The 12,940-nt window shown below is 40.4% G+C and overlaps 1 protein-coding gene across 5 annotated transcripts in view; it reads left to right on the top strand.

Annotated features, from left to right (window-relative positions):
* Window positions 1-12,940, top strand: part of ptpn4a (protein tyrosine phosphatase non-receptor type 4a) — a 307,008-nt gene that overhangs the window by 221,575 nt on the left and 72,493 nt on the right. For all 5 annotated transcript variants that reach the window (XM_048534273.2, XM_048534272.2, XM_048534276.2 and 2 more), the window contains one exon: window positions 6,553-6,687. In XM_048534273.2, coding sequence (XP_048390230.1) covers window positions 6,553-6,687 — 135 coding nt within the window. The remainder of the gene's footprint in view (window positions 1-6,552; window positions 6,688-12,940) is intronic.

The raw sequence follows: 12,940 nt of genomic DNA, 5'->3' as shown, positions 1-12,940 counted from the left end.
CACTAATGCATTGTATGAATTCGTTGAAGTAACTACCCTTTCAAACTCGATTTGACCCAATCAGCATGAATATTAAAGTCATCCATAATTATTGCGCTTATCTTTTTAGTTTGTCCTGTCTTTTGTTGCTTTTATAGCCTTTCCTACGGTGTGGCCATTGTTTGGGTATCTATCCTCTACTCTATTCTTACTCGTGTCTTGTATCCATTGCTGTCACTTATGTCCAGCCAAATAGACTCTGCATAAGCTAACCCAAATCATCTCTCTTCACTATCCTCATTTCATCTCTTGTTAACAGTGCTACCCCACTAACTCTTCCTTCCCACGATAATGCGTGGAACACAATACCAAATTAAGCTAATCCCTTCTGTCTGCTCATCGTCCATATTCTTCCATTTCTTGCATATTTGTGTGCTTATCTAAAAGTTCATCAGATACACCTATCATATCTGCCTCTGCCACCATCCCTGGCAGTGCATTCCAGCTTCCTACCACTGTGTAAAAAGAAAAATTCTTGCCCCTTTGAACTTGCTCTGTAACCTTAAATGCGCAATCCCTAGTATTACACATTTCAACTCTGGGAACAAGATTGTAACCATCAACCCTATCTTTGCATCTCCTAATTTTATAGACTTCTTTCAATTCTCCCCTCAGCCTCTGCTGCTCCAGTGAAAACAACTCTAGTTTCTCTAGCTTCTCCTTATAGCTCATTTCTTCTAATCCAGGCAGTGTTCAGGTAAACCTCTTCTGCATCCTGTCAAGCTTCCACATCCTTCCTGTAATGTGGTGACCAGAATTGAACACAATACTCTAAGGGTGGGCTACCCAAAGTTTTATTAAAATGCAGTGACATCTTGGACTCATGTACTCAATTCTCCAATCACTAAAGGCAAGCATGCCATACACCACCTTTACCACCCTATCAACTTGAGTGGCCACTTTCAGGGAGTTATGGATCTGAACTCCAAGTTCCCTTTGCATATCAATGCTGTTCAACATCCTACCATTAACTATATACTTTTCCTTGACATCTGATCTCCCAAGATGCAGCACCTCACACTCAACCTGGATTAAGTTCCATCTACCATTTCTGATTTATATCCTGCTGTATCCTCTGATGACCTTCTGCACTGTTCACAACACCACTGATCTTTGTATCTTCTGCAAACTTACTAAACCACCCATCTACATTTTTATCCAAGTTGTTTATGTATATCACACAGCAGAGGCCCCAGTATGGCGCCCTGTGGAACACTACTAGTCACGGATCTCCAGCCACCACTACACTCTGTCTTCTATGGGCAAGCTAATTCTGAATCTAAGCTGCTAAGTCACCATGGATCTCATGCGCTTTAATCATGTGGATCAGCCTACCATGAGGGACCTTGTCAAAAACCTTAATAAAATCCATGTTGACAGTAGTCACTGCTCTCCCTTCATCACCTCCTTGAAAAATTCAATCAAGTTAGTACGACCTTTTCTATCTGCCCCTAATTAGGCCATGCTTTTCCAAATGCACATCAATCCTATCCCTAACAGTTCTGTCCAACTGCTTCCCAACCACTGATGTGAGACTCACTAGTCTATTGTTTCCTGCATTATCCCTATTTCCATTCTTGAACAGAGGAATGATATTAGCCACTCGCCAGTCCTCGGAAGTCTCTCTAGTGGCTAGCAAGGATACAAAGATCTTGGTCAGTGTGAATGATTCCATTACTATTGAGGCCTTACAAATAGCTTTACAGCATGGAAACAAACCCTTAGGTCCAACCAGTCCACTCAAACCATGTCCTCAAACTAAACCAGTCCCACTTGCCTGTGTATGACCCATGTCCCTACAAACCTTTCCTATTTATGAATTTATCCAAATGTCTTTTAAGTGTTGTAATTACCTGCATCCACCACTTTCTCTGGCAGATCATACTGCACAAGAACTACACTGTGTAAAAGTTACTCCTCATGTTCTCTTTTGACCTTCTCCTCTCACCTTAAAAATGCCCCCTAGTTTTGAAGTCCCCCATCCTAGGGAAGAGACCCTTGTAATTCACCTTATCTATGCCCCTCATGATTTTATAAATCTGAATAAGGTCACTCCTCAACCTCCTACACTCCAGTGGAAAAAATCCTAGTTTTTCCAGTCTATTGTTATAATTCAACCCCTGTATTGCTGGCAAAGTCCTGGTAATTCTTCTCTGAACCCTCTCTTGTTCAATAATATCCTTCCTATAACAGGGTGACTAGTATTGCACACAGTACTCCAGAAGAGGCCTCGCCAACCTCCTATACAGGTTTAACAAAACGTCCCTACTCCTATACTCAAAAGGTCGAAGAAATGAAGGCAAGCATACTAAACACCCCTTAACCACCATGTCTACCTGTGAAGCAAATTTCATCGAATTATGTACCTGAACCCTGAAGTCTCTCTGTTCAACAACACTACCACCATTAATTATATAAATCCTATCCTTGTTTATATTACCAAATGCAATACCTCACAATTATCCAGTTTAAACTCCACTTGCCTATCATCAGCCCAGTGTGGAAACAGGCCATTCGGCTCAACAAGTCCACACTGCCCTTACGAAGAGCATCCTTCCCACAGTCATTCCCCTACCCCTCCATTTCCCATGTCTAACCCACCTAACCTAAACACACCTGGACACTATGGGCAATTTAGCATAGCCAGTCCACATACCCTGTACATATTTTTTTAAGGCTGTGGGAAGAAACCAGAGCATCCGGAGGAAACCCATGCTGACACGGGGAGAATGTGCAAATTCTACACAGACTGTTGCCCAAGGCTGGAATCGAACTCAGGTCGCTGGCACTGTGAGGCAGCAGTGCTAACCACTGAGCCACTGTGCCACCGTTCTTAAAGTGCACGAACGCTTCGTCTCTGAGTGGTCTCGAACCGCCACCCTTTCAGTTAACAGCCGAACACGCTAATGTATTGGACCACAGAGACAAGCTATATCTTGATAACCTTCTTCAGTGGCCACTATATCACCACTTTTGGTGTAATCGCAAACTTACAAACCATGCCACCAATATATTCTCATCCAAATCATTATTTAGATGAAAGCTATATAAACGATCTGCAAAACAGTCTTAAAAACCAAAAGAACTCTGGATGCTGTAAATCAGGAACAAAAGCAGAAGTTGCTGGAAATGCTCAGCAGGTCTGGCAGCATCAGTGAAGAAAAAAAATCAGATAACGTTTTAGGTCCAGTGACCGACCCTCTGCTCTGAGGAAGGGTCACTGGACCTAAAACGAAACTGATTGTTTTTTCTTCACAGAGGCTGCCAGACCTGCTGAGCTTTTCCAGCAACTTCTGTTTTTGTGCAACATAATGTTGCCAGCTCTGGCTGGCCATATTCTGGGCCATGTCATTAAAAAGCCACCCCCTTATCTTCAACTATCTTTTCTGCCATTAGTTAACTAATTTGCTAGTCATCATGGAGACTTGCCATCTTCACACTGGCTATTCATTGTTTCATTGTTTTAACTTTTCATAGTCTATTCAACCTCTGTCCCTGTCCTCCTCTCCTCTGCTCCCAACATCACACCACCACCACCAACTCAGGGCATGTTAGGTTATGCATGCAGAGTTTCTCAGTGCCTTGTTGCCCATTTGTGAAGATTAGTCAACAGCTCTTATTTACAGGAAGCATACAAATCCGTAGTAGAAACAAAATTTTCATCAGTCATCAAAAAATGAATAGGCTTTACTGTGGATTTGTGTAAAAACCCAGACAGGAATAAAACCAGTCTGATGGGATCACCAGATCAGTCATGGCTGTTTTGGTCTTGCATCCTCATTCTAAGACATCTGAAGACATGGGCAGGAAGTGCTGTATTTGTCTGTTTGCAGCACCAGCAGTACTTCCCTGTTTTAGAGATGTTCTGTTTAATTCTAAAACCCAGTCAAGTTCTCAGAAATTTTTGGAGGGTATTTGGCATTCTATAGGAAAATTAAGTTGGAAATACTGGGACAGCAGGTTGACTAAAGTCTGCTATCACCTTTACACAATGCCAGTAAAGTACTTACAATGATAGTTGTCTTATCCTCAGTGACGAAAGCAGCTCCCAAAACAATGAGTTACTTTTGAAATTTAGCTACTTATTGAAGCAAAAATAATGGATGGTTTTTGCACAGCAAGGTCCCATAAATCGTTAACATGCAGTCAATTTTTATTAGTGGAGGTGACTCCTAGCGAGTTTGTTTGTTTTTGTTTGTTTGTTTCTCTCTCAATCTGCACCCTCAACTCTGCTTGTTCCTTGACTAGAGCATCGCAATATTTTAACCACCGATACAAGAAAAGGGAACTTCAGATTGTACACTGTTGTGAACAAATTGTACTTTTGACATAGCACCATTCTCTCAGTGTTGTATTTAACTATCAACCTGAGTAATTTGCTCAGGTTGGAGCAGAGCTCAAGACCATGTCATCTGACTCAGTCGGGAAGACTCTCAAAGCCAGGCTGACCTTTTAATCCTGGAATACAATGAAGTGGTAGTTACGTCATTATCCGTAGGAAGAAATAATTGTTATCTGACTTTCTCAGTTTTGAATGAGAAAATTACAATTGACATGGTTTTTTTTTCCATTGCACCTCTAGCTAGCGTTGTTATCTCTGTAAAGCTCACACCAAATTTGAAAGCTTTCATAGCTTGTAAAAAAGAGAAAAGCTATTACTGTGATCACCTTGCGTACATGTTTGTCATATAATAAGTTGCTAACTCATTTCTTTTAAAATGTATTTTGTTCATTGACCATATCAAAACCAATAGAAGTAAATTATGCCAGGCATACTGTCTGATTTAAATATTAAAGTGGAATAGAGCATTTCCATTTTGTGATTTTCAATGTGGTAGCTGAGCTAAATATATTTTTGCATAATTAATATGATTAACTGTGTAATATATTAATTGTGCTGAAGTTATTTCAAAATAAATGAAATATTTTTAAAGGTTCCTTCAATGTGCGCAAAATCCCCTTCAAGAAAATGACAAATAATGTCAGTATTTAGATGAAATGTTCCCCTTGTAGCTGCATAGGTCCTAATCTCTAGAATTCCCTCCAACTGTGCATCCTCACTGTCTTTCTTTTTAAGACTTTCATTAAAACCTCCTACATAGACACTTCTAATACCATCTTTGTCAGTGTGTCCATTCCTTAGGATTGCACACCCGGTATGAAATGCCTTGGGTGCCTTCCTACATTACAATATGTTTTGGTTACAGATCATAATAACCAAAATCAGACAGTGGGTGAATGGGTGACTAGGATGCAAATTCAAAAATTAAAAGACTTTCTGAAAGTTCTAGAATAGTGACTTGGAGTGTTTGACAACAAAACAGAGCAGCAAACAATAATCTGGAATAACATTTAGGAATGGGGACAATGAAGAAGAAAAGGAAAGGAATTTTATACTGCATTTTAACCACAATTTAGTAACTTTTGGTTATTGACATAGTTTCCATGTGACAGTCAAAATGGCAGTGCAGACATAGAACTATGGTGGTCAGAAAAACCGCAGCTGAGAACAGCTCACTAGCGCAATGTGGTTACATTTTCTGCGAAATTGCCAAAGTGCACAGGAAATCTGTCAAACCAGTTTGTGTGGGTGGGACCCAGAAGTTAAAACTGTTGAGATGCTTTTCCTTCATTTGTTAGAAAATACACAACAAACTACAGTTCCTCTGGTTTTGATAACAATATTGAATAGACAACTAGATTAAACGTTTTAAGTTGCACGTATCGCAGGTAATTATAAATTATAGCTTTATTATAAAAATCTAGATCCGTGAAGATGATGAGTAGGCAGATGGAGGTGTTCTTAATCAGCACGCAATTTTCCATTTACTGAATTATGGGAAAACTAGTAAGGAGACATAAGATTTCAGAGTTGATGCTTGCAGCTCTACTTAATGTCTGGAAAGGAGCAAATTATGGGGAAGAAAATGTGGATGGTGAGGCAGTGGAAATGTAGTGTCTGTGTTTAACTGCTTTGTTTTGCTTAAATTAAAATGTTTATTTTAAGTAGTTTTCAGTTTACGACAAGAAGTTACTTAATAGCTGCTTAGATCAAAACTTAATGTGATGTAGGTCATCTATCTAATAAGACAGTAATCAGGTAAATTATGATTAATCACTGAGTTGCAAATCATATTATACATGTGTTGTTGCTGAATTTTTTCAGTCTTGAATTGTTTACTGATGACATATAAGATTAGATGCTCGTATTTTAAAACGGCATACATTTGCTTTACAGTGTCTCTTCAGGCCTGGAGAGAGGTCATTGGACTCATTGTTAACTCAGTTTCTCTCTCAAAACATGCTGCCAGACCTGCCGAGCTTCTCCAGCAATTCCTGTTTTTGCTTTCAATTTCCAGCGTACACAGTTCTTTATTTTAGTATCTTTCAGTTGGTCTTGTGTGTAATATCTACATTTGTTGTCTCAGCCTATGTGTTTACATTTAATTGCTCATGGTCCCTCTTTTTGAAGACTCGGTTTAAAACCTCTTTCTTCCTCCTTTAATGGCCTAGATCACCTAGTAAACCATTAACGAGAAAGATGATGAGTGAAATGGACTGGGATTCAGTCAGCAGAAATTCACTGTCAGATGACCGACTTGAAACACAAAGTCTCCCTTCGCGTTCTCCACCTGGAACTCCAAATCAGTGAGTAATGAATACAAGCTTTTATTGAACGGACAGTATTAAGAGGAAATGTTTTAATATGTTGCAAATGTCTTATTTCATTGGATTTGCCTTTGTCAGCATCTTGTTCCTTCTATTCCTCTCCAACTAAAGAGCTTCGTGGGATAAAACGTCAGAAAAGAAGAGATTGCTAATCTGTGTTGTGAGAGAAAGATGCATCCACATAATTACAACTAAATCCAAACTGGCAAGGACATATATAAAAAAGGGCAGGAGTAGACCATGTGGCCTGTCTGCTATTGATGTGATCATGGCTGATCTTGAGCTTCGTTTTCTGTCTTTATGGATAGGTCACAATTTATTCCTTGTTGCTCTTCAGAAGGTGGAAATTTGGAGCCTTTTCTAACTACTGCAGTCCATTTGGTGTAGGGTAGTCCGGGATTTTGACCCTGCAACACAATTCTTTGTATCCCTTGATTTCCTTAGAGTCTGCCATCTATCACAGTCTTAAATATATTGTGATACAGCGTTCACAATTTCCTGGGCTTGAGAATTCCAAAGGTTCGCAACCATTTGAGTGACAGTTTCTCCTCATCTCCGTCCCAAACAATCCTTGTCCAGAAATGATTTTTGTTTCCCCTGAGAACTACGTCTCTTGATATCAAGCCCATTCATTAGCTTGAATGTTTCAATGAGATCCTGTTCAGCCCACTCCCATTCTGTTAAATTCCGAGTACCCACTTTTTTGTCACTTATCTACAGAAAGATAACTGGCATTGGAGGCAATACAGAGAAGATTCACTAGATTGCTCTGGAGAGATTTTCTGAGCAGAAGAGCGCGAGTAGGTTGGGCTTTTACGCATTGGAGTTTGAGATGCTGCTAGACCCGCTAAGAATATGTTTTTATTCCTTTCTTGGTCGCACTTTTCTCTCTGGAGAGGAGGAGGAAGAGAGGTGACCTGATCGAGGTGTACAAGGTAATGAGAGGCATGGATAGAGTCGATAGCCAGAGACTTTTCCCCCAGGGCAGGATTGACTGCCACGAGGGGCCATAGTTTTAAGGTGTTAGGAGGAAGGTAGCGAGGAGACATCAGAGGGAGGTTCTTCACCCAGACAGTTGTGAACGCATGGAATACTTTGCCAGTGGAAGTTGTGGAAGTAGAGTCATTAGTGACAGTTAAGCAACTGCTGGACATGCACATGGACAGCAGTGAATTGAGGGGAATGTAGATTAGGTTATTTTATCAGTGATAATGGGAACTGCAAATGCTGGAGAATCCAAGATAATAAAGTGTGAAGCTGGATGAACACAGCAGGCCAAGCAGCATCTTGAGCGCAAAAGCTGACGTTTCGGGCATAGACCCTTCATCAGAGAGCTGATGAAGGTTCTAGGCCTGAAACGTCAGCTTTTGTGCTCCTGGGATGCTGCTTGGCCTGCTGTGTTCATCCAGCTTCACACTTTATTATCTAGGTTATTTTATTTTTGGATTAGGATTATTCCACAGCACAACATCGTGGGCCGAAGGGCCTGTACTGTGCTGTAGTTTTCTATCTACGTCTATGTTCATGCCCTTAAGTTCATCTTTTATTATCAGAACCGCCTCTCCTCCTTTTCCATTCTGTTTATGTTTCTGAGTTTTTTGTGTATCCCACAATATTTATTTCCCAATATCAGCAAACCTTTCCACTGTGTCTCCACAATAGTGATACATCATTTTCTCAGTTCATGCCAATTGCTCATCTCTCATTGTGGATGCTCTACATTTTCAGATAAAGTGGTTTTAGTTTTATTTTCTGTTCCCCTTCATGTTAATCTCATTATGCAGCATTAATGCCTTGCCCTTTCTAATCAACTTTCCAAATCGCCCCCACATGACCTTTACCCCCACTATTTGGGTTAACATCCTCCCTACAGTCCCAGTTTGGCGACTTGCCAGGACGTTGTCCCAGTTTGGATCTGGTAAAGACTATCCAATGATGCAGTTCCCTTTATTCCCCGGGACTGGTGCCAGTGTCCTATGAATCAAAATTTATTTTAACTAAACCAACCTTTGTCCCAAACATTCAACTATGCCAATTTGTTGATTGCTCAAATTGTCATTCAGCACTGATCGCTCCCCTGCTTTGATGTTCATTCTAGCCCAAAATTGATTAATTTTTCCTTTTAAAATCTCTCTCTTAGTTCTACCTACGCTGTTGTTGCCTCTGGTGACCCAACAACTGTATCTTTAGCCTCCCATTCCAAGTTCCTGTGTAGTCTGAATGAGCTGTCCTTGGCCCTGATTCCCAAAGGGCAGCACAACCTTCAGCACTTTCACTGTTAGCTGCAGAAAACATTGTGTAACCACCCAATGATACTGTCCAGTTCTACAGCTATGTTCCTTTATGCCATCCCCAACCCCTGACTTGAATAACTCCCTGCACTAGAGTTAATGATCAGTTTTCTCATCTGTGCTACAATTCCTGCTGGATGAATGCAGTGTCTGAGGTTAATCTGTTATGGCCTCTGTATCACCATAATAGGCTCCCTCTTGTCCATGGCCATTGCCCAAATTAGAATCACCAAGTCTAAGGTATGTGTGAATCACAAATTAATTGACTGTTGAATACTTGATTATATATATTGTCTGTATTTCCAAAGAGAATATGATGAGTTAAGCTAGAGTAATTAAGAAAGAGATAATAGAATGAGAGAGATGCTGCTTCTAGCACAGATTTGTAGCATTCTCGTTCGTGTGCTAAAAGTCAAACCAATTCAATAACACAAATGAACTGACTACTCGAAAGAGTTCATGCTTGTACCTTTCATATTGTGAATATTGTGAAAATGGCTCAAAAAATTAATTCATGGAGGAAAGAGACATCAGTTGTTCCAAAATAAAGTCTGTCATAGGAATTAACAAATAGATACTCGTGATTTGGCTCGTACAGGCCAGGAAGATTTAACACTGTTCATGTAACTGGTTAGGAAGCTTTATATTTGCTTATTTCTGGAAGCCACATTTCCCAAACCAGTTTGAAATAAAATGAAATTTTGAAATACAAACAGCAATTTACTCCACTTCCATGTCTCCCTTTTTGTTTTCTCTATCTGTCTTCTGTCTCTCATCCACCACGGCACCCCCCCCCCCCAAAAGAACCATAGAAATGATGCAGATGAAGGCCATTCTGCCCATCTTGTCCAAGTTGTCCCAAAGAGACATGAGTACCTTTTCTAATCCCATCTTTCGGCACATAGCCCATAGCCCTGCAGCTTTCAGCATTTAAAGTGTAGTTCCAGGTAGGGTTTAAAAAGTTTAGGGCTTCTGCCTTCACCACCAAATCACGCAACAAATTCCACATACTCACCACCATCTGTGTAAAATGTTTTTCCTCACATCGCCACTAATCATTCTGCCACTTAGCTTGAATCTATGACCCATGGTTCTTGAACTCTCTGTCAAGGGAAACAGATTCATTCTATCTATTCCATCTCCACCCCTCACAATTTTATATACCTCAATCATGTCACTCATCTGCCAACTTACAGGCTTTTACATTTTTTCACCAGACTGTTCAGTGGGACTTTGTCTTCATGGAATTTAGTAAGATATTTGACAACATCCACTGCACTACCTTCATCGATCCTACTTGTCACTTCCTCTGATAGTTCAATCAAATTTATAATTTGTAACCTGCCCTCACCAAAGTCATGCTGGCTATCCCTGTCTAGTCCATGCTTTTCTAGGTGACAGCTTATCCAGTCTCTCATTGATTTTGACAATTTGTCAACCACCAAAGAAAGACTAACTGGTCTATTATTTGGCATTTCCTTTGTATGCATTTTAAGCAACAGAACCACATTTATGTTTCTCTACATCTCCAGTACCTCATCTGTGACTAGCGAAGATTGGAAAATAATCCTTAGAGCATCTGTTATTTCCTCCCTGACCTCTCTCAACATCCTAGGGATCAATCCATGCAGACATGGTGACTAATCAGCTTTCAAAGATTCCAACTCCTCAAACACTTCCTCTTGTCATGATTATTTTGTCCAATATTTCTCACTGCTCCTCTTGGATTATTATATCCACATCATTCCATTTCCTTTGTGAATACTGAAACAAAAATAATAATTTAAAATTCATATATTCTCTGTCTTCACACAAGCTCCCCCCCCCCCCTCCTCTGATAGGTCCCACTTATTCCTTAATTATACTTCTGTTTGTGTACTGGTCAAATATTCTTAGGTTTTCATTCATCTTGCTTACTGATATTTTTTCATACCTGCTGTTTGATTTTTTTTAAACTTGCTTCCTATACTTTCTAAGCTGCTTTAGGTATCTGTAGTATTGAGGTCTTTACGACTATCATCAGCTTCCTTTTTCTGTTTAATCTTTCTGTTCTTTTTTAGATAGTCACAGGGATCTAGATTTGGTAGTACCATTATTTTTGGAGCGGACATCTCTGTACTGTAAGGATCTTGCTTTTTCTTGCCTCCCACTGGTTTACCACTGATTCATCAGTTAGCAACCCTGGCGGGTCCAACTTGGCCACATCACTTCTGTTTTGAAAAATCTGCCATACCCTAGTTATAAACCTTTAGCTAATGATTTATCTCTGTTCTTTTCCATAATATTTAATCTAACTGAATAGTCGTCATGATTTTCACTATGTTACTGTCGCCCACTGTCACTTCACCCACTTGCCCATCTTCATTTCCCAAAACTAAATCTAAAATTGTGTCTTCTGTATTTAGTTTATCACGTATTGTTTAAAAAAAAAATCCTGGATATAGTAAATGAATTTTTCAGCATGAATGCTCCTTATACAGTTTGAAAGCCAGTTGATTATTGGGATAGTTAAGTCTCCTACCATTATTGCCCTCTTATTCCTACAGGCAGAAATTTGTCTACGTATATCTTCTATCACCCTCTCACTGTCTTGGGGTCTGCAGTGTGGCTGCCTCCTTTTATTCCTGTGCTCAACCCATAAAGCCTCATTTGCTAAACCATTCAGTACAACATTCCATCTCACAACTGTAACTTTCTTTAGCAAATGCTGCTATGCAACCCCCCTCATTTTTATCACCCACACTTTTCTGCCTGAAAACTCTATATCCAGGGAATTTAAGCTGCCAATTATGCCCCTCATTTATGCAGGTTTCTGTTACAGCAATGATATTGCATTACCATGTGTCTATCTGTGCTCTAAGTTTACCTGAGATAACAAGGTGTAGAGCTGGATGAACACGGGCCGAGCAGGAAGGCTGATGTTTCGGGCCTAGACCCTTCTTCAGGAGTTCTTCACACAGGGTGGTGGGCGCCTGGAACACGTTGCCAGCGGAGGTGGTAGACACAGACACGTTAGCGTCTTTTAAGATATATTTGGACAGGTACATGGATGGGCAGGAAGCAAATGGACACAGACCGTTAGAAAATAGATGACAGGTTAGACAGTGGATCTTGATCGGCACAGGCTTGGAGGGCTGAAGGGCCTGTTCCTGTGCTGTAGGTTTCTTTGTTTCTTTGTTTGTTTCTCTGCTGCTTGGCCTCTTGTGTTCATCCAGGTCTCCACCTTGTTATCTCAGATTCTCCAGCATCTGCAGTTCATACTACCCCTAAGTTTATCTGCCTTGTTTGTAATACTCCTTGCATTGAAGTATAAACAGCTGAAGCCCGTCAATCTCCTTTACTGGATGCTTTTTTTAATCCTTGTTTTTGTTTTGCCTGTGTTGACTGCATCACTAACTAATGTTCTACCTCCTGTTTCCTGATCTGAATCTAAGCTTGCACTTGCGTTCCCATTCCCCTGCCAAACTAGTTTAAAACCTTACCAGTTGAACTCTCAAACTCCCATGAGGATTTTGTCCCGACTCTTCCCCAGAAATGCGCTCATGCCTCAAAATCTGAACTCCTCGCTTGTGCACCTTTTTCTCCAACTGCACATTCATTTGATCTATCCTGTTATTCCTAGCACATAGCACCAAGCGTAATCCTGTGATTAATACATTAGAGGACATGCATTTTAATTTACCTCCTAACTTCCTGTATTCAGTTTTCAGGTCCTCATCCCTTTGTTTATCTATGTACCATGACCATTGGCTGTTCACTCTCATGCTCCAGAATGGTCTGCAGCCATTTCATTACATCCTTGACCCTGACACCAAGGGAACAACATACCATTCTGGATGCACGCCTGTGGTCACAGAAGTGCTTTTCAATACCCCCTTACCATTGAATCCCTTATCACTTTCCACCTCTTCTGTGCAGCAGAGCCACGTGTAGTGCTGTGA

Source organism: Stegostoma tigrinum, chromosome 7 (assembly GCF_030684315.1).
Source record: "Stegostoma tigrinum isolate sSteTig4 chromosome 7, sSteTig4.hap1, whole genome shotgun sequence".
In the NCBI taxonomy this organism is placed as follows: domain Eukaryota; kingdom Metazoa; phylum Chordata; class Chondrichthyes; order Orectolobiformes; family Stegostomatidae; genus Stegostoma; species Stegostoma tigrinum.
Note: the sequence above shows the minus strand (reverse complement) of the source record. Positions and strands in the feature narration are given on the sequence as shown.